Source organism: Anas platyrhynchos, chromosome 5 (assembly GCF_047663525.1).
Source record: "Anas platyrhynchos isolate ZD024472 breed Pekin duck chromosome 5, IASCAAS_PekinDuck_T2T, whole genome shotgun sequence".
Lineage (NCBI taxonomy): Eukaryota > Metazoa > Chordata > Aves > Anseriformes > Anatidae > Anas > Anas platyrhynchos.
In genome coordinates this window covers 34,897,940-34,918,777 of record NC_092591.1, presented here as the reverse complement: position 1 = coordinate 34,918,777, position 20,838 = coordinate 34,897,940, and the positions used below count along the sequence as shown (strand labels likewise).

At 39.9% G+C, this 20,838-nt stretch overlaps 3 protein-coding genes and 1 long non-coding RNA gene across 7 annotated transcripts in view; 2 read left to right on the top strand and 2 right to left on the bottom strand.

The window, feature by feature from the left end:
- Positions 1 to 2,034: 2,034 nt before the first annotated feature.
- Positions 2,035 to 12,064, bottom strand: LOC101791108 (photoreceptor outer segment membrane glycoprotein 2). The gene is made up of 4 exons (XM_005021668.6): positions 11,903 to 12,064; positions 7,555 to 8,223; positions 5,109 to 5,355; positions 2,035 to 3,628 (listed from the first exon to the last, which is right to left on the bottom strand). The coding sequence occupies exons 2-4, from the start codon at positions 8,133 to 8,135 to the stop codon at positions 3,362 to 3,364; spliced, it is 1,095 nt and encodes a 364-aa protein (XP_005021725.1). The 5' UTR covers positions 8,136 to 8,223; positions 11,903 to 12,064; the 3' UTR covers positions 2,035 to 3,361.
- On the top strand, positions 6,366 to 13,637 carry LOC140002643 (uncharacterized). Its single transcript, XR_011809686.1, has 2 exons — positions 6,366 to 7,124; positions 13,354 to 13,637. It is a non-coding gene; the product is annotated as an uncharacterized lncRNA (long non-coding RNA).
- A 441-nt stretch (positions 13,638 to 14,078) lies between these two features.
- Positions 14,079 to 19,792, bottom strand: LOC140002593 (uncharacterized). Its single transcript, XM_072038394.1, has 3 exons — positions 19,776 to 19,792; positions 17,938 to 18,941; positions 14,079 to 16,155 (listed from the first exon to the last, which is right to left on the bottom strand). The coding sequence occupies exons 1-2, from the start codon at positions 19,790 to 19,792 to the stop codon at positions 17,987 to 17,989; spliced, it is 972 nt and encodes a 323-aa protein (XP_071894495.1). The 3' UTR covers positions 14,079 to 16,155; positions 17,938 to 17,986.
- The window catches only part of TTBK2 (tau tubulin kinase 2), an 84,286-nt gene continuing 82,035 nt past the window's right edge, over positions 18,588 to 20,838 (top strand). For 3 of the 4 annotated variants that reach the window (XM_027458593.3, XM_072038795.1, XM_038180175.2), the window contains exon 1: positions 18,588 to 18,935. The gene's annotated coding sequence lies outside the window, so the exon portion shown is untranslated. Of the gene's footprint in view, positions 18,936 to 19,171; positions 19,278 to 20,838 lie in introns of those variants that run through there. The other variant, XM_072038794.1, reaches the window with a different exon arrangement.

Sequence of the window (20,838 nt, the reverse complement as noted above, 5' to 3'; positions counted from 1 at the left end):
TAATCATTTTAATTCACTCTTCTTATGAATCTATTTTTCAGAGCAGATTCTTGACAAATAGGGACCTCCACTAGAGAGTTATCAAAGGAGTAAGCTCACAGCTGTTATAATTCTGCAAGCTAAATAGACAATCTAGAGAGATTTTAAATGGCACAGGATGTCAAGTTTCATCTGCTTCCACAGGTAAATGTGCTTTTTCCACCAGGAAAATTTTCCTAAGATACAGAGTATTATTTTAAAATAACATGCTTTTATTTCCTGTCTTAAAACTATTTTCATCAAGCTGAACCATTTCTCACTTTATTTTTAAAGTATTTTATTTTTTTATTATTCCTACTTAGTCTTTTTGAATCAAATTTTCCTAAAGAAAACAAATCTTATTTGTTTTTCTTTTTTTCTTCTCTGAGCTATTTCTGATTATCTTACACCATTTGTTTATTAAGCAGTCTAGAGCTGCTTTTCCAAATGTAGATGGACTGAAATCATACTAAGGAAATGACTGCTATTGACTGAAGCATGTGGCACTTTGCTGATCTGAAAAAAAAAAAAAGCGTTTTTATCATCTTCCATTGAAAAGTCTGTCTAATTTGCAGTCTAATATGACTACCTTTTCTTGTGGTCCCTCAAAGTACTGACTTTTTCTATGTTAATTCTTTTCCAGTATTGTATCGGCTAATTTTAGTGCTTCTAGTAAGGCTCAGGAAGCTGTTGTGCTCAGTGTTCTGCAGCAACAAGAGACCACACCTGCTTCCTTTTGGATTGCATTTCCCAGAGCCACTGATGTTGATTTCCTTTCATGTTCTAGAAAGAAACAGGAGTTCTAAACATGAGACAAATAATATTCTTTTTAGAACATGAGACAGATGGGTTTCTCTTAGTTGAATGAGAAATAAAAGCCAGAAAAAAACAAAAATAACAATCTTACAATATAGCTCTTTGAAATTTTACCATTATCACATTGAAAGATAGGAAAGAAAGGGAAAGAAAGGGGGTCAGGATCGAGCCTAAGGACATTAGGTAGTCTTAGAAACAACACAACAGACTGGTGTGGAAATAATATTTTTGGCTCTCAGAAATAGTTGAAGGAGTGATACACCAGCTTATGCAAAAACTGACATCTCACAATAGGGCTTTATATTAGTATCAAAATTCTCTTAACGTTTTCACAGAACTATACATAAAAATACTATCTCAGTGCTCAAACAGTCAACAAAAGCAAGAAATAATGGGAAATCTTAGGAAAAGCACAGAAGACCTATTTAATGCATAACGTCCCCAGTTATACGCATGCAGTGTTACTTGTTTAAAACTAATTAATGGAGAAGAGTTACAAGAACTGTCAAAGGTAATTTCCATAGAATAAAAGATTTAATCTTTTATTCTTAAATATCAGCTTCTTCCACTTAGAAAGGTATGACCAAGAGAGATTATAATAGAGGATAGTAAAATCAGGAATGGCATGGAGGAAAAAAATACAGAATGACTATTGGTTGCATCTTACAGCAAGATTTAGGGGATACCTATTAAGTTGTCACAGAGTCAACAAGCAAAGATAATCACTTTTTCAAGAAATGCAGAATCAAATTGTACGAAACTAAAATTTCAAGCTCATTGATGTATTTTGGACATCAAAACCATGAATGGGTTAAAAAAAAAAAGCTATACAAATTCATAAGAAAAGTCTGTAGAGAGCTATTAAAACACATTGATAGATATATAATGTTTGTCAAACGAAGCTCACAAACTGCTGTTTCCAGGAAGTTAGGAGACTGTCAGAGAGAACTATTTTCTAACAGTCTTGCTTCTCATGTGCCTTTTGCAAAACCTTTGCTATGGGTTACTACTACAGACAGAACCTATCTGTCCATTTTTATTTTTAACAAACTTAAATATAGGCCTAAATTTTTTCAGCAGCGATGTGACTGCATTTGGAATAACAATCATGCGTATAGCTTGCTTGACTTACAGTATAGATTTTTCCATTACACTGTTTATTTACAATATATTCTTAAAGCATTATTCTAGTGTCACAGAAAACAACAACGTTTGGACAGGTAAAGGAATTTTTACTGTTATTTTTGTATGATTGCAAAAGCAAAGTAGTTCTGCTTTGAGTATCACTGTGACAGGATAACTCCTTTTACTTCATTATATACAAAAAATGCATGAGCTTTCCAAAGTTATATTCAAGCAATGTATTATTCACAACAGTTAGCAAGAAATATTTTTTATATGGTCTTCTATCCTCTGTCCTGTATGTTTTTTCTGCTTACAATCATACCATTAATGATGAATTAGTCATATGATATCCTGTAACTACAAGTATAGAAATGCTTTTGCTGCATACACGGACATAAAAAACTTCGAGTGCTATCCTTGGAACACGATGGGAGAGCTTTCAATCTGTCTTTGTCTTTGTTGGTTCCAAATAATCTGTGTTTGAGCCTATGGATCTATGTAACTACTTTTGAAATTGAACTCTTTAATCATCAGGGATCATTAGCATTTGTTTTGTATCAGGTATTTGCTCTTCTTTAAATGTGTGTTAGCACATTGTACTTGGAATTTTCATAAACTTAGCATGAGCTGTCAATTAGTTTTCTTGAGCAGAGGGAACTAGCTCTCTTAGAAGCACCCACTAGCTTTCTGGGGATGTATGGCAGTTGGCTTTCTCTAAACTATAGGGAAAAATTAAGAAGTACTTCATTTATTTTTATTTTTATTTTTATTTTTTTTAAGTCAAATACAGTCTACTAACTAACTTAAATTGGCTTTAACTCAATTTCACTTAGCTATTAAGTTTTTAGAAGGGCAACAACGTACATGTATTTGTATCCTAATATGGACTTTTTAAACACAGTTTTCATTTTAAAGTTTTTGCTATTTTAAAGAATCTCTTTTTATCCAATGTAGTAATTTCTTTTGAAATTTCCCTGCTGCTGGGATTTCAATAGAGGTGTCATTAATGACAAACTTTGTTGATATAAAGTAGACCAATCCTATGTGGAACAGTCTGATATCCAAACTGATAGTCTTTTTTGTGCATAATCATTATTCTGACATATTCAGATGACAGAAATATCTAAGTTGGAAGAGACAAAGTGGGAAAATTTCAAAAGATTGTTTTGTGAAGGTATGAAAATCAGGGATTTCACAAGAGAAAATACACCTGGCCAAAGAAGTATCAGTATTTTGTTCCTATGACCAGTTTATCTTCTTGTCAGTTGTCATACCACTTTTTCTCTTTTCCCCACAAGTAAAACAAAACAAAATGAACGAACAAACAAAAAAAAAACCCTTGTATCAAAGGTTGTAATACAGCAAAGAAACACTTGTGACATGATTTCTCTGAATGGATTGTCTAGCTAGCTTCAGGGATAGATTTTGTTGCAACATCGTTTTTGCCACAGTTTGTGTTTTGAACATCAATGTTGGGATCATTCAGGCCTGAGACAGTGGAGATCTGGTTGGCTTTGCCAAGGTTCTTAATGATATTAATGTTGTATTTGGCCGTTTCCACAAAACTGTTTTCTAGTAACCAACCATCGGATTCACCCTCCAGGTCTCCTAGCAAAAGAACATTCTTCATTGCTGTTTGTAGGTACCGGACACCAGTAAGTACAGAGAGCTGTAAGAAAACATCAGTGGTTAAACAGAGCTTAAGTTACAGCCTTGATCCTACCACAAAGTCTGCTTTCTGACTTGTGTATTTACAGGCCAATTATTTAATATTGAGTGAAATAAATACATTCTTTATCCCAGCGTTAGAGCTAACCAATCTCACAGTTAATTATGTATTTTAGAATGAAAAATACCATGTAGAGGTTTTTTTCTTTCCATTCTTCAGGTACCATTCCCACTTGCATGTTATTAGTGTATAAATACCTAGAAATACATCGGAATGCTGCAGGCTCAGAGACTAGTCATAAAATGAATGATCACTTAATGGAGCCATCGGTGATTAGGGAGGGGAGGTGTTACAAAAAACAAAAATTTTTCTGTTCATTTCTATGGAACTTTTTCTACTGACCTTCATTAAATCAGTATTGCCTTCAAGGTTTTTAATCATTCCTGCGTAAGCTATATGTGTCCAACATGCTAATGCATAAATGAAGAAGGATGCCCTACAGAAGAGGCTCAAGTATAAGTTTAGGGAAGAGCTGTGCTTTCAGTGTGCTCAGCTTGTCAACACTGAAAGGAGCACAGAGCAGGCTTGCAGCTTTTTCCTGTGCTGCCAAATATCTCTTGTTTTTGCCATCACCACCCAATCCAGCACTGCCTAAGGACTATTGTGGCAAACTATTTTAAATAGCATTAATATTTATGCAATAGAGTAATAATCAGGAAAATCTAACTATTATTAAAAATAGAAGAAACAGTATTTTAGCCTATGCCATTGGGGTTATCTGCATTGCGTGCAGATTACAATATCCAGACAGCTTTTTTTTTTTTTTTTACGGCTGTCAATAGAAAGACTGCACCTTTGAAGGTGTGTATGCTTGCTTGTGATATGCTAATTTGGACTGCATAACAAGCAATCTGATCTGTATCTAAAATGTATCCCATGTTTGCAAGTACTGTTTATATGGTAAAGCAATGTAATATAGAAAGGAGGCTTTGAGATGTTAATATTTATGCGTAATTCTTACTGTAAATAAAATTCATGTATTCACCAAAGGCCTGCCTCACATTTCTGATATTCTTTTCTAAAACTGCCTCAAAACAACCTTATGCCTTCCACCTAATTTCCTTGCTGTTGTGTTACTGCATGTGCTATCTTGCATCTGGTCCTGTAAATGCTTCAGGAAAGTCAATGTGCCATAGTCTGTTGAAAAAAGCTCTGTAAACATACAGAATCACGTTAATCGTTTCTAATAGTTCTCATCTTCAATAGATTCGCTTCTACTCTGGTCTTTGAGAAACTGTACTAGAGAAAGCTCTGCAACACTCCTGAAGTGCTGATGGACTTGTTCTAGATACTGAGGTGCTTCTCACACTCGTCATACCATAGTTGTGGTATAATTATGGTATAACACCATTGTTATTTCCCATCCCAGAAAGCAAGCATGTCCGATGCATCTGACACAGACTGTTTTTATAAAACTTACCTCAAACAACCAAATAAGCAATGCTGCAATACCAATGGATCTCATAATAGCTGTGTAGTAATCCAGCAGGGCCTCTCTGCACCCCTTCACCCAGATATTGAGCTCCTCTGTCAGGAAATCATAATTGTAGTGAGCACTGTTGTTTGTCAGCTGGTACTGGATACAGGGCCGTGGGGAACTTGGATTGCAGCAGCTGAAGGGTACTCCATCCACCAAGAACTTCCCATCAACATTACTCTTTAGACGGCTGCAACAGGACAGAAAGTTTGGGCATTAAAAATCTGGTAGCAGCAGCAGAATGTGTCCATATTTTTTCTAAAAGGATGTAATGAAAGTCAGCTGCAATGCGGGCCTCTCCAATGTAACAGAAGGAAAATGAGAATGTATCTGCAACTGGAAATGTTGCTCACTGCAGGAAAACTAAATTTTTTGTTTGCAGTATTTTTATGTGTGGGATCAGTGCAGTATCTCTTGATTTTTGGTATTGTATGTGTAAGTTGCAGATTTGTTGTTTATGGAGATGATGTCTTTTTAGACATATTTCCGCTGAGAATATTAAAGACAATTTTAGAATTTGTCTGTCTTGGCAAAACATTAATGGAAGTTACAGTCCTTGAAACCCTGTGTCTTTACTTCTGGCTTGATTCTGACTGCAAACATTTCGAAAGAGAAGCTAATGCAAGAACAATTATACATGCCACAGGAATCACTAGAGAATCACTAGAAATTGTCCACTGGCTAGAATATATGAAAGACAACCTAATCCCAGATACCCAGCTTTCACTATTTCCTAATAGAATTTTTAATGTTTTGCAAGACATCCTCAGTTGTTAATCTTAATTTCCTTTTCTGATACAGATATCCAAAATTAAAGGGAAGGAAGGCATCACAGAAGCTGTTCAGGTAAACAAGAAGCAATGATCACTGTGGTACAGTGTTTTTCCAGCATTTGAGGACTAAATGCATCCTTCAAAAGAAACATAAGCTGAAAAGAATATTAGAATTTGTGGCTGTCCTGAGATGGCAGAATAATCACCTTCACTTTATTGCTGTGGGCCTTCTCTCTCTCATTTTTGTTTGGTGTAATTTTCTGTCAAGAATATTTTCTTCAAAGATATTTCCAAATAAATAAAGATCTGCTGTTTCCCACCTAGGAGAAAGTTAGGCATTAATTCCTCCATATTTTTAATGTCTAGCTCTTCACTTTGTGGCCTGGTAACAGCAACTGGAGGAAAAAAAAAAAAAAAGCCCATATAGTCCACAGAAAGCAGAATTAAGTATGCCCCCCTTGCCCTTTTGTTTGGAACGAGACATTAACCACTATTCATTGCTGTAATTCAGATATGGCATTGTAAAGCAGAACTTGCTTATGAGACTATATAAAAAAGATGTTTTTTATCTAACTAAAGCAATGATAGGATTGTGCTGCCGTAAACTGCTTCATCCTCATACCATTTCCATTGACTGACTCAATTTCTTGTGACGCTGTGATGTTGGTAATGCAGAAATACAAGAGGAGAGGGAAGAGGATTATGAAAGAAGGTGAAAAGTTCAGTTCTGCAGAGATTCCTTTTGAGTTAAGTATGAATTTTCAGCTTTGCCTAGTAATCTACAAAGTACTAATTGACATACAGTACAAGATGAAACCAAGAAAAATACTTGGTTTCTTCTGCTTCCTTTCAGAATGTTACAAGCTGGACTTTGATCCTAGTGGTTTCATATGAAATGTTTTACTACTAGATTTTGGAAATCATAGTATAATTTGGTTACATAGCACCAATGTTGATTTTAGTAATCAAGATGGGATTATCTAGTTTATATGCAGTAAAAGAAATTCTGCAGTATAATTATTTCCTTCACATATTTTTCCATGATGTCTTCTGTCTGTATGGGGCAAAAAATAAACGACTGTATTTCCAAAATGAAGGCAGAGCACAGGAGACCCTGCAGATGAAATCTATGTTTAAGACCCATGGCAAAACATTGCTGTTTCTACGTGGCTCACAGAAATACAAGGTAATACATTTTACCTTTGTACTTACAGTAGGATACTACTGTAATAGTGGTCTAGAAAAAGTGTCACTTCTGCTATTAACTTCTGCTATTATTTACTAAAAGTTGTTGCATTAATTAAAGCACCAGAGTGTGAACATGCCTATGATCACAGAAACGTTAGCTCTTGTTGAGGTAGCCCTGTTAGCAGTCATTCAGAATGATCTTTGAGAAGAGTCTTCTAGCCACAGGGTGTCATTTTAGTAAGGAGGAAAAAACACTGCTTGAATTTTTGGCAGCTGGCAGAAAACAAGCAGTCTTGTATTCTCTTTAAAGTCGATATGTCTCAAGTTCTTCTGACACTACTGTTACGTACTTTCTGTTCAATACAAATTCGTGTTGAAGGAATTTTTTTTTTCCCTAGAATTTTCCATCAAGACTAGTAAATACTTACTCCATAACTTCCTTGGAAGCCATATTCAGGTAACGAGCAGATACCCACTGAACTTCAAACCAGTCTCTAAAGCCATTGTTTCCACAGCACTGGAATCCAATTTGCAACATATCCACTGTTTTCTTTAAGAAACATCTTCCAGGTATGTCAGTGTCCTTATAGAACTTAATAGCATCCCTCAATCCCAGATAGAGAGATTCTTCCAGTTCATTCCTCATGGTATAGCACATGAGAGCACCCATCAGGATGCAGAAGGTAAAACAGAAGGTACACACAATATATGGGAGCATAACTAGTTTCCATCGAGAGAACTTGTTGGCATCTGAGCAGTCATAGCAGATTTTGCCACCCAGAAAGTTGATGATACATGCTATGACCCCTACAGAGATCAGCATGTTGGGGACAGAGTTAATGTCTCCTTTTGCCATCACTTCGTTGCGCTTCTTGATCTCTATTTTCAGAAAGAGGCCAAGACTGAAGAGAATGATCCCACTCACTACAGAAACCCAGTTGAGGATCCATAGGATCTGAGCCAATTTGTCCCTCTTAGTTTTGGTGAATTTTACTTTGAGGACAGCCATAGTCAGATCAGCATTAGGAAAAGAAGCGTAGGTCAAGGAAAGCCCGTAATCTGCTTAGGAGCATGTATCCAAGGCATGCAGTAGAAATCTGAAGAAGAGAGAGAGAGATTACTGTCTGTTTGACTGAGTATTTATAGAGCCTACAGAGAACTTCCTGTACAGCCTCATGCACTCTGAGATATGCCAAGAGTGTGTTCCACATCTTGCTTAAGTTTCATACAACATCAGTCTCTTAGAAAAATAATTCTAAGAGCTGACTGTAGCAATTAAAAAACAAGTGAACCATAGGACTAATGAACTCTGCCCTCCTATGGACTTCTGTCTAAAGAGCAACTTTCTGTACGAATTTTAAGACATCTAAAAGTGAGCTAGTCTGCTGTCTTTCTCTTCTTCTCGTTGCTGGTATTTTCTTGATGATTCTAGGAATTTATCATTTGTAGACTAGTGTGTCCTGGTCATATTTAAGTTTAAAAGCTGCTAAGCTGAACAAGCAAATTCAGCATAACCACATAACACTTTTTTCAGGGAGTCTGCGGGGGGGGGGAGGGGGAATAGCACCAGAAACACAGTATCTTATGTGTGTTTTTAGACATTTCATCATCTATCTTATTTTCCCCAGCTATTAGCCAACCTAAGAAACCATCTTTCCCAACATTTTATCTTACTTTTGTATCATACGGTTTCTGCAAGACTACTACTAACTTTTCTTTTGCGCCTATTCAATTATATCAAAGTCAAAGGTAGATGCAACTAATAACTGCTTTACATCCAAGATATAAAACCTGTTAGTGCTAGAGACAATGCATTTTCAGTCCACATGATGTGGATTTAGAACTATGCTGCAGTACCTCAGGATCAAGTGATGAACTTCTACCCTTCTTCACAGCTTCTGATGCTTTGCAATTGCCTTTCCTTAACGCATGCAAGAAAATGGAGCTCAACATTCTGTACTCCCCCCCAAAATTGCTCTCAGCATGGCTGTGTTATTTGGTAATTTTCATTACAGTGATTTTATATTATACAAATGTACATATTTATATGATTATACACTCATCTTTGTGGATCTAGTTCTACTAATACAATGATAAAAATAGTAAAACATAATCCTGTAAATGTGGGGAAAGGAAGTATAGGTAGCTTTATTCATGCATAGTTGCTTTAAAGCTAGTAGGCTCTACTACTTAACTTCACCTAATTAAAACTGGTATCAGCTAAAACAGCATGAAAAGTACCCACAGACAAAACTTCCAGAAGAATAGCTGCATGCTACCCACTAAAGGATCCACAGGTGCAATGAGGCTTAACATTAGGTAAGCAGATTCCTGTAGAGTGCAGTTAAAAAAGGTAATTATATCCTGGTGTCTTCATCTGTATATGCTGGAACAAATCAGTTCTGTTTGGACAGGTGAGGAATAGGTTGTTCTTCTATTCAGATTAGGATATGGATAGATATCTTCATGTATTTGATTATTCAAACAGTTGAATGCCTATGAGATCTGAATCATTCACATTGCGTTAATTTTATGTTGCATTCAGAGAGGAAATTGATTCCCTTTAAAATTACTCACTTCTGCTTGTCTTTTACATAATACACAGAATGTCCAACATACGTGGTATTTTTCCTTTCTGGCCTTATTTTCAAAGGTGCTGAGACCAGTGGCACTTTTTGAGTTGAAATACAGGGGCCTAATTTTAATGATTAAGGCCGATTATCGGTTATGGTTGAATGTTGATTGTGATCATATTGTGATAACCATTTTGATTAACATAATTAAATACTAATTTCTGATAAACACCTCTGTACAAAGAAGTCCAGAGAGCAGTCATAAAATGACAACACTTTCTTCGCACTGTTCTTCTATTGTATGCTTCAGCCCTCTTTCAAAAGGATCGTGCTCTGCTGGTAGAGAATTAAGCCTCCATAAGAATTCAGCTGACAGCCTGTCTGCTAAGCCCGGAGACAGTAGCTTTGATTGCTTCACCAGTTAAGCAGTTCATGACTTGAACTTAAATAGCTGTAGATGGCTGCTGCAAATAAGTTTTTTTTTTTTGTTTTTTTTTTTTTTTTTTTGTTTTGTTGCTCTTGATACTCAGGTCTCAGAGCATGCAATGGAAAGAATCTGTTACTGTGAAATTACTGATACACAGTTCACATTCAAGGGCTAGCATATACATCACTCTTTGTTTCTGTGAAATGTACGTATATATTTGCCTTTAAATTCTTAGGCATATTTGTAGATAAGTGTCACTGAGAATCACACCGAATGACACCAACTCGGTGAATGTCTTTTGCTTTAACATTTGTACAAAATTTGTAGACAGGCCAATCTTCACTTAAAAATCATCTACTAAGGAGGCACTTGACATTAGAAGATATAAACTTGAGGCTTCATGTTGTATTATTCTAGCCATGAAGAAATTTGAGGCTGAATTTCATAAACAGTGATACAGTCAGTCTTGTGTAGTTATTCTGGTATAGATCCCTCCACCATTCTCAGATGCCTAATCTTAAAACATGAAACTTCTCTGTGCAAGAACAACTCTCCTAGTAAATCCTTGCCTCTGACAATTCTCAAATGCTATTTCTAGCTTCTTTGATGCAATTTTATTTACAAGACCAGCTTCATGCAGTATTCACATTCATCTACAACAGAGGTACCCACACCACAGACTTCCAGCAGTAGAACATCTGCCTAGCACAAGCTATTTTGTATGAGCTATGCTGACAGAGGAAAGCAGAGGAATAACTGGTTGCTGTAGTGGAGCAATCACTCCTTGACTGACCCTACAAAGATTGCACAAAGAATCTTTAGGATAAATGCTTGAACAATGTTAAATGCATCGAGTCTGGGATAGAAGAACAATTAATCTAATCTGTTCCTGAGGAATTAGTCTCTGGGAAACACTAGGCAGAAGATCCAGTCTTCCCAGCTTCTATGTGAGTATTTCTCCTAAGATAACTTTTTTACAGTAATAATTTATTGAGTTTATTTCAGATAACATGAAAACCCTCTTCCCCTTATAACAAATTCTGTAAATATACCATATGTTATTCATTCCCTAACTGTTCAGTGAAGCGTTGAAAATATTTATTCAACACTGCCATGTAGTAGCGATTTTGAGCACTATGAAGAAAGGTCTTCCATCTGGAAAAACTGAAGCGCAATTTTGAGCTAAAAGTGTCATTGTCTTACTCTGCAGGCTGTATATATTCTTTTTCAAGTTATATTTGTGACTGGGATTACTATAAAACCGCAAATGCTCCTAGTAGTTGAGTGAAACTAATCCCCCCCCAAGTTCTTGGAAACACACCCCACACATGAGCCACTCCAGTGTTACAAAGCATACACATATAGGCTTCCCCTCCACCCCCAGCAATGGGAAAGAATGCTGGATTTTATTTCTTTGAACAGAAGAAGCCCAATATATGTGAAAATCTTTCCCATATTATCCATATTGTTCTTGAGCTTTTCTTGGCTAACTTTGAACACAGGGCTTCCCTCAGCATACTTGTAGCTTTTTGCTTTCAAGATGCCACTTATCATTTCCTTTGCTGTCAAATATCCCCAACTACATAGAAAAAGACTTGTCACACAGCTATTTATTTGTTTATAAAATTACTTATTGGATGCAAATTATCCCCCAAAAATTAGCTTGCAGTTTTGTCATAAACAACCTATATCTTATCTCACCAGCTTCAACAAAATTTGCCCTTTTAGCTGGACACACGTTCTTATCTGTAACTTATTGTAAAAGACACTACTAACCTGCTTCAGAGGACAGAATGAGATCTCAAAACTGGCACCTTGCTGAATACAAGGCAGAAAATACCAGGAACAGGCATTCCGAGGAAGAGCGAAGTACTGATTTCCTGATGTCCGTGTAGTTCTGTCTTTACACTGACTCACCAATGGAGATGGAGAAAAAGGCTTCAACTCTCCTGCCTGCGCTAATCTCTCCTGCATCTCTAATCGTATTTCGAGGTTCTTATGCCACCAGGTTAAATCCTGCAAAACAGGCCAATTAACTGAGTGTGAATTGAGACCTCACTAGCAAAATGGATTTAAGTTAACATATCTTACCCCTCAGGGGCTTGGGCTAGTAATCAACAGAGGCTGTTCTACAGTATCTCCTAATGTTGTATTAGTTCTTTTTTTGTTCTTATCAATAAATACAGGTCCAAGAGAGAGAATAATGTAACTGTGGTTCTGGGGAAGGGAAGAGCCATCTTAGGCAACCACCTTTGTATGCATCAGTATTATCATGCTTATTGTCAGGGAAAGGTGGAAGACTAGTTATCAATGCAACTTGGTTTATCAAAGTCTTGAGTAAAGCAGAGAGTGCTATATCGAACTACAATACTAATAACTACAACTCTCAAGAAGAAAAAGCAATTAAGATGTGAAGCTCCCAGCTAAAGGGAGCTTATAAAAAAAGATGGATGACGACTTTTTACACAGGCAGGTAGTGATAGAACAAGCAGAAACAAGATGATCAAATATACCCCAAGTGAACTGAATTTGTCCTGTGCACATGGATCATTCCTGGTTTGGACTTGTTGCACTTGTGCAGGCTGCAAGGAACGTATTACATCTGTTCAAATGTGCAGCATAATCACCAGATCTTATATAGTCCTTGTGGACAGCACAAGTACACAGATATATACATTGTCCTGGGATTTTTGAGCTATTGCTCTGGATGGATTATGTTGTATTAGAAATCCTGGACAAATGTGTGAAGCCCTATTTTCTGCCCAGACAAAATTTACATGTGGAAAAAAAACACATCTGTGGAACTGTAGACTTGTGTTTTCCCTGGGTCTTAGGTGACAACATTATTGCTTCAGATACCTACTAGTCAAGGAACGCATCTTACCTGTCCTCAGTATAAACCTACTACTTGCATGCATGAAAGCAAACAAGCAGAAGGTGGCAGTGCTGCTGTATGTAGTTTTTTCTACTATGCAAAGTAAGAAGCTTTTTCAAATTTGTGCTAGAGAGATGAGATTAGAGGTCACTCAACCAACTAATGGAAGCTCAGGAATGCATCATTGTAAGAAATAACTTCAATCCAATCTTAATGAAATTAGGGTTCAATGCTACTTGTATTTTTCATCCTGTCTCATATTGGGAAGTTGTTTCAGCTGTAAAGTTAATATTCAAAATTGAGTTACTGTTTTGTGGTCACCTATAACTAACCATAATGCACTTTATTACAGGCCTGCAGGGAAACCTGGACACCGAGACCACAACGAGAGCAGCATTTTGTAACCCAGTGGGTGAGGTTGTACATGTGGGTCCGCCAAATATCACCCAGTGGTGTAAAAAGAAAACACACACTTCCTACTAACAGTGGAGATTGGTGTACTGTGGTTTTGGATCTGAAAGAGGTAAATTTATTAAGTGTTTGGACAATTACTTACCTGCAGAGTATTATTCATATCTATGTCCACAAGGACAGATGTGTTACAAATTAGCCCAATTAAATGCTTTGTTGGGGTGATGCATGCAGTCAAATGGCATTTCACATTTAGTTTCCAAAAACTGGTGTTTCAGTTTTATATTAGGGTGGCTTTCCATTTCTTCCTGTGTTTAATGCAAACGATAATTCACAATATGAACATTTGGAGTAACAGCCTTAGACTGCAGGCCACTGAGTAAGTTTGATACAGGCAGGTATTATGCAACCTGTCTTCAGCATGTTAGTGGTTTGGTGGGAGAGGTTGTGTGCAGGAAGAGATTCTCACCAACTTGTTGATGTGGAGAGGGTGTGAAGATGAAACGTAGACCATCTGCTTTTTTTGGCTTTTGTAAAGTTGTGAACCACATGGTATATACTGATAGGCATAAATTGTTAGGCAAATAAAAGCAATCATTTCTTTACAGGATGTTCACCTCAGTTTACACATTTTTGAACTTTTAGGAAGGAAGTTTAGTGGTATCTAGATGCTTATGATTGCTGCAGTTAGACAAAGGTATCTAAGTTACATCACAACATTTGAAATTCTTAAGGAATTGCAGAAATGGAAGAGAATGTCAAAACTCAGCAGCAAGAGGTAATGGGGATAGATGGCAATTTGAAAGGACCCCATTTGTACACTAGAATGCCACATAGTTTATGGAAAACAAAATCAATTATAACAGACTGTAACTCATTTCATTGCCTGAAAAGCTTTACAGATGAAATGAATCAGAGAAGAAATACTGTAACTTTCATTGTTCAGATGTTTAAAGGTTATAACTGCATGGATGCAGGAGCCAATTTCAGGCAAAGGGGAAATCATAGCAGACTTGCATGAACTGCATTGCACTTAACTGCTAGTCCTCAGGGCTCCTGTATATTCTGGGAAATGCCATGCAGGTACCTATCAAGCTGGCTCTGATTTCAATCCATAGTAGCTGCACTGTCCATAATGTCTGAGTCATTCACTCCTGACTCATGGTGAGTCATTACAAATGGAAAACTAAGGCATTGAAATAGCCTTAGTTTAGCCATAGAAAAGCTGGGGAGTGGACCTGTATTGTAGGTTGGTAACCATCTTGTCTGTAACTATTTTCTGAAGACCAGAATCAATATTTACAGCCTTATTCATAATAAGACCACGCACCTTCATGCCTTATTCACTAGGTACTGTAACATCACAAGCCAGTCATCAGGAAGCTTTTTGCAAAATGGAATTATGTACATATTATGAGGGCTCAAAACAAAATTCCCTTTACATAATGAGGTAAAATTTCCTTTTCCTATTCCATAACTCATAGCATCGGTACTTTTGGTGCACTGCACCACTGCCAATTAACCCTTCTTCTCCTAGCAGAATATTAAGACATAGAGTTTTCACATTTGTCCTCAATTCTGGATCTCCCATTCTAATCAGGAAGTCTCCCTGTTCTCATTTTATTATATGACTGATGTTGATGTCATTTCTCACTCTCTAGACAACATTTGAACTAAACAACATTAATCAGGACATCTTGACTTTCTTTTCTGATATTCTTTTAGAAAGGTATAGAAAAGAGACCATTACAAAAAAAAAAAAAAAAAAAAAAGACTCCAAAAAGTTTCTGAAGCTGTCGAATAGACAAAAAACAATGACTGGACACTGCTCTTAGAGCTCTTCTGAAAAAGATCCAAGATCCTTCTGTCCCTTCAGTGGCGACTAAATGCTTTATTGACAGTCTGTGTCTAGAAATCATGATCTATGAAACACAGTAGGAGCTCAGTTTTCTTACCAGCACAAGTAACTTTTTATCTCTTTTTTGTTTGTTTATTTGGTCATAGCTTTCCATAAAGTTTTGTTCGGTATGCCTTTGGAATTTGGAATAATTTATGGCAATAATCATCTTACTTTCCAGCTACAGAGTTCTGGACTGCAGCACTTTGCTTTTGTCTCCTTGCAATCTATAGCCAAGTTAGACATTTAGGATTGAACTATGACAAGACAGCGTGCTTTTTACTTTGCTCTTTTGACCACCTGAGATACTTAAAAATCTTCAAAACAAATCCAGTGATGCCCATTCGTGGTGTTTTACAACAGTTAACTAGGAAAACTTTGCTATATAACTTTATTTCCCCTCTGTTTTGGAAACAACAGACTGTCTGCTGATCTAATCCTCTGGGCTTCAGAAAAGTTGAACTAGCAGACAGTTGTTTCTAGTACTTGTTCTTTTGCATTCCAGGGTGAAATTCTTCTCCGAGAAGTATCTGAAACTTTGCTGATGCAAATCATGATCTTCTCCTTCCTGTGATTTTAATCATTGAATCTATAAAAGTGATATTTTCAGAACAAATATAAAATGATAAAAATGTTAGCTTAATTTCAGTGTAAGTGTTTCTCAGGAATAATGAAAGCGATGTAACAGTTTTTAAAAGAAATATATAAGTATACTGTTAACAGGCAGAGACAGGTAAAATGTACATGTGAGAACTTGCCCTCCAGAGAATATCCATAGCAGAAGTAGACTGAGATCTGCAACAGATTGAAGCTCCTCTTCTTTCCCCTTTTCTTTCTACAGAAGAACTAGTAAAGAAAGATGACTAGATGAATTTGCAGCTACATCACAGTTAAATGTTTATCTTTGTTATGTTTTTAAGAGCTTTCTTGTATATGAAGATCTAGAACGCTCATTACCATTCCATGCAGATACAGAGGTGGCTCTTACCTCACATACATTTGATATACCGATTCAAAGGCTGCATGACAAACTCCCATACAAAAAATCACAGTACAATCTGAAGAGAAGGTGTAGGACAGTTTTTGGCTCAGGGTAGCTTTTTCTAGATCCAGTCAACCCTATGCATCTAAGCTTAACATATTGCACTACAGTAAAAAAGTCTAGAGTAGCTTAATTCCATAGTTACATAAAGATTTTATTTATTTATTTATTGTGGTGAAGATAATTCTGCAAGTTTGCGCTGAGAGAGGAAATGCTGTTATCTGTTATATTTACCATCATCTTTGTACCAAAAATAGTAGAACAGAAAGCCTTGAAGAACCTCTTGGTATATTTCTGGAGCAGTGAATTCAAGAAGATTAGATCCTTTCTGTAAAGACCTCCTGCGCTTAAGTGGAAACAGATTTTCCTTTTGAGAAGGCTCAGTTTTAGTTTATTTTTTCCCTGCTTGACTTTTATTTGAACCATGCAAGTTTTGTCTACTTATGAAGATTCCTTGGTAATTTGAAAACGAGTGACATAACAGATTGCTAGAACTTGAAAGCTCGCTGATGACGAAGGGAAAGAGAATTTGGTCTTCTAAAGCTTGCAGCATGCATGCTGACTAACAGTACACTAAGAAGATGTGTGCTAATGATGTGATTTGCATGATGCTGGGCATGACAGTGTGGTTATATTAGACAGTGAATTAACATGCAGAGTTACAAACTGAAAAACTATGCCCTTTGGTTTAACAATGATAAATAGGTAAACAGACAAACCAGATAAACAAGCTTGTTAAGGCCTTTCCATTCTCTTTAATCAAATCAGAAAATTTTCCTGAAGAATTGTACACCTCAGGCAACACATCATTATTTGGGGAGCAATAAGGAAGAGGTGGATTCATATTTATGAGCTCCCAGTTACACCTAGCACAAAGGAGGTTTTGCTGGCATTATTTAAAACAAGAAGTGGTTAGGGAAGTCATCTACCTTCCACTGGAATTTAGGAAAGGCAGTGCTGTCAGGAGGGAACGTGAAAAAAATTATTTGTTTAGCACGTAAGAGGAGTGGGTATAAAGAACAGATCTATCCTTGACAGAGGTTCACCTTTGCAGTCACTTTAAGAGACAGGTTTGGAAGAGTATTTAGGTCCAGTAGAATATTTTTCATCAGAGAACTTGTAAATGTCTGTCAAAGGTAGGCAAAACTCCATTTTGCAACTGGGGAAAAGTTATGCTACTGAAGAAAATAAAAGCAACCCTCCTGACCCCATTCCTGAGTATGTAAGACCAGGGTTCCTTCATTTCCATTCATAAGATGAACACTCCTTCATGGTTTTAGCTTTCTTATTAAAATTTTTCTTACTTTAATTGTTAGGGGGAAAAAAAAAAGAGGAAGATGACATTTAAGTAGTTGAACATGAAGACATTTAAGTAGCTGAACATTAGTTCAGCTGCTGGGGAATGGATGGTAACATTAATACCTCCTGATGTTACTGATTTCAGCAGTAAATAGAAAGACTATACATATTAAGCATTAACTTAGTATCCAAAAGAGCTGGAAACTTTTTTCCTTGAAAGTTTAGATCCAGAGTGTTACATGCAAACACCTGGGGACTAAGAAAGGCATCAGTTGTGGCCATGATACCTGACGTGATACACTTGCAGATGTTGTCTTCAGAAAAGTAGCACGAATTTTAAGAAATGCAGTTTCTTCTTTTTCCAAGCCGGAGAAACGTTAGCTCTCTCTGACGGAAGAAGCCCCTTGGTGGAGCTGCCCCTGAGCAAGTGCCAGCAGTCAGGGCTGGCTCGGCAGCCCCAGGGCCGGGTCCCTGCTTTGTGCCGAGCTGCAGGCACCCGCATCCCGCTCCTCCTAACGCAGCTGCCCTGCCGGCCGGGCCCCCTGCAGCCGGTACGTGGCGGCGCGCACGTATCGGGGGCCGAGCACCTGGCCGCAGCCCCCCGAAGCACAGAGCCCTTCTCCTCAGAGCCCCAAGCTCCGGGCAGCGGGGCCGGCGAGGAGGCGGCTCCAGCTGCAGCCCCGCGGCCCGGCCGGGCCCCGCCGTCCCCTCAGCACCGCGCGGGGGCGGCTGCGGCGGGGCTCCGCGCCGCTCAACCAACCCCGGCCCCGCCGCCGCCGCCTCAAGCCCGTCCTCCTCCCTCCCCGTGATTGACCCCGCCGCCAGCCAATCCCCCCGCGGGGATCTCCGCCGCCGCCCAATCGGCGCCGCGGGAGGCTGGAAGGGGGCGGGCCCCGGCGGGCAGCGGGCTCGGTGGCGCGGCGGCCGAGGAAGGGCGGCGGAGGCGGCGGAGCGGGCGGGCTGCGAGCGGCGGCGCCGCGGGGATGGCGGCGGCGAGGGGGTTAACGCGGGGGGGGGCCGCGGGCCGCTCCGCAGCCCCCTGAGCGCCCCCGGCTCGGCGCCGAGCCCTCGGCCCTCCCCGCGGGCGGGCGGGCCGGCTCCGTCCCGGCCCCGCAGTCGCCATAGAGACCGCGCCGCACGCCATGGGGCGGAGGCTGGCCCGGGGGCCGCTGTAGCGCCGCCGTCCCCCCACCCCCGGCGCCTCGCAGCCCTTCCCCGGGGGCCGCCGGGCTCCTCAGGGAGCCGCCGGCACCGCCAGCACCGCCTGGCCTCGGCGCCGTTCCAGGTGAGGCTGCGGGCGGGTTGCGGCGCTTCACAGTCCCCCCCCCCCCCCCTTCCCCCTTATCCCCCCCTCGTCTCCCCTCAGCGCCGAGCCCCGGCACGCGCCCAACGGCCGCGCGCGGGCAGGGCCGGCCGCCTGTCCGTCTGTCCGCCCGCCCGGCCGCCTGTCCGTCTGTCAGGCCGCCGGCGGCATCGCTAGGCGAGGCCGGCTGCGCCCGGCTAGGCCGCGGGGGGGGGGTCCTCGGCCCCGGGGGGGGGGGGAAGCGGCCGGGCTGCGCTTCCAGCCGCACGGCGACACCGCGGCTGCCCCCGCGTCCTTGCGCTCCTCGGCGGCGGGAGGACAAAGGTTGGAGAGGGGCCGGGGAGCCCCCGGGGAGCCGCGGCGGGGCTGGGTGCGGGCAGGGGGGAGCCGCGGGTGTCGGGGACGCGGGTGTGCGGCCCCGCTGGGGGCGCAGCAAAAGCCCCGGCCCTCCGCATCCCGGCAGGGGTTGGTAATTCCCGTCACAGGGGCCGGAGGAGCCGGGTTATGAAATGGCTCGCGGTGGCCGTCCTCGGCTGCGCGTGCAGAACCAGTTGAATCGGAGACGAATCCTTCACAACTAGGAAGGGGCATCGGTGGGGAGGCTGAGCGCCCTGAAACTGGGCGTGCTCTGGGTTGGGTGAAATCGCCACAGCCTTGAAGTGGCCGATCGGTTTCCACAGTGTGGTTGTGGAAAAAGCAGCTCGAATTTTATTTGTTCTGCATAGTTAATGCCCTGCCTCTCCTCAACGCACGCTATGCTTGTATAGATTGTTAGCTGCCTTTTAGCTGCTGCTTCTGAGAAAACCAAAGGTTGGAGCTTACTTTGCTACTCCATTCATTCTGGGTTTTTTGAGGGTGGCCCTTACAACATGAACTCTTGGAACAAGTGTGCCTAACGGTGTTATTCTGTGCTAATTTGCAAAGAAAGCTCTCCCACCGATGATTCCTTTGTCTTACAATGTAAATCACACATAAAAAAGTATTGGAACTTTATTAACTTTATAAACAAGAAGTATGTTTGTATCTTTTTACAAGCCAAACAAATACAAATATAAGAAGGTCTGACTGCAGCATGCATGTATTCATTGGTGAAAAGTTACTTTGGAAACAATGCATTAAGGCAGTTCTAAAAAAAGCAAAGATGGAATCAGTTACCTCTGACAGTATCACGTCAGTACACTGAAACATCACTGTGCTCTTGAAATCCAGCATCTTTTAACACTTGTCATTTTAGGGGCTAGACTGAGAAGAGCAAATTGAGAGGATGAGGTAGCAAGATGTTTGTTATGTTTAGTATAGTCGTAGTATTATTTCTGCATGTTGCAGTTTGTCTTACCTCTAACATCACAAATTCCAGCAAGGTTTTTCCAGTGAGTGATTAAATCAAGTAAGGTTTCTGAGTGTGATAAAAGAGAGAGGTGAGTGAAGCTTTCACTGTTTGAAACTGATTTCTAAATTACCGGCTTCTACCAGTTCTTTATATATGTGTATATACTGTTAAACACTTACTTAGCATGTGAATTTGTGCTCTGTGGTATATTGATACACTACCATGCTTTCTGTTTTAGCTAAGCCTTGTTTAATTAGTGGGAATGAAGTGATACTCAGCAACAGGAGATGTATAGTTAACTGTATTTTTCTGTGTTTTGTGTTGTGTCTTTCTCCTGCTGTGTTAAACCACCACACAAAGCCTTTGTGTTTGGCTAGAGGGGAGGAGAGCAGCTGCCTCTTCAACGTAAGATAGCAGGATCCTCAGTGGTCTCACAGGGATGCGTCTGACATGGACCAGCCTCTGTGCTTCCTCCCCCTGCCTAACTCTTAAAGCACTCTCTTCCCATGGAGGAGAAACCTGAGCTTTGTTTGATTGATCTCAAGGATCAATTAT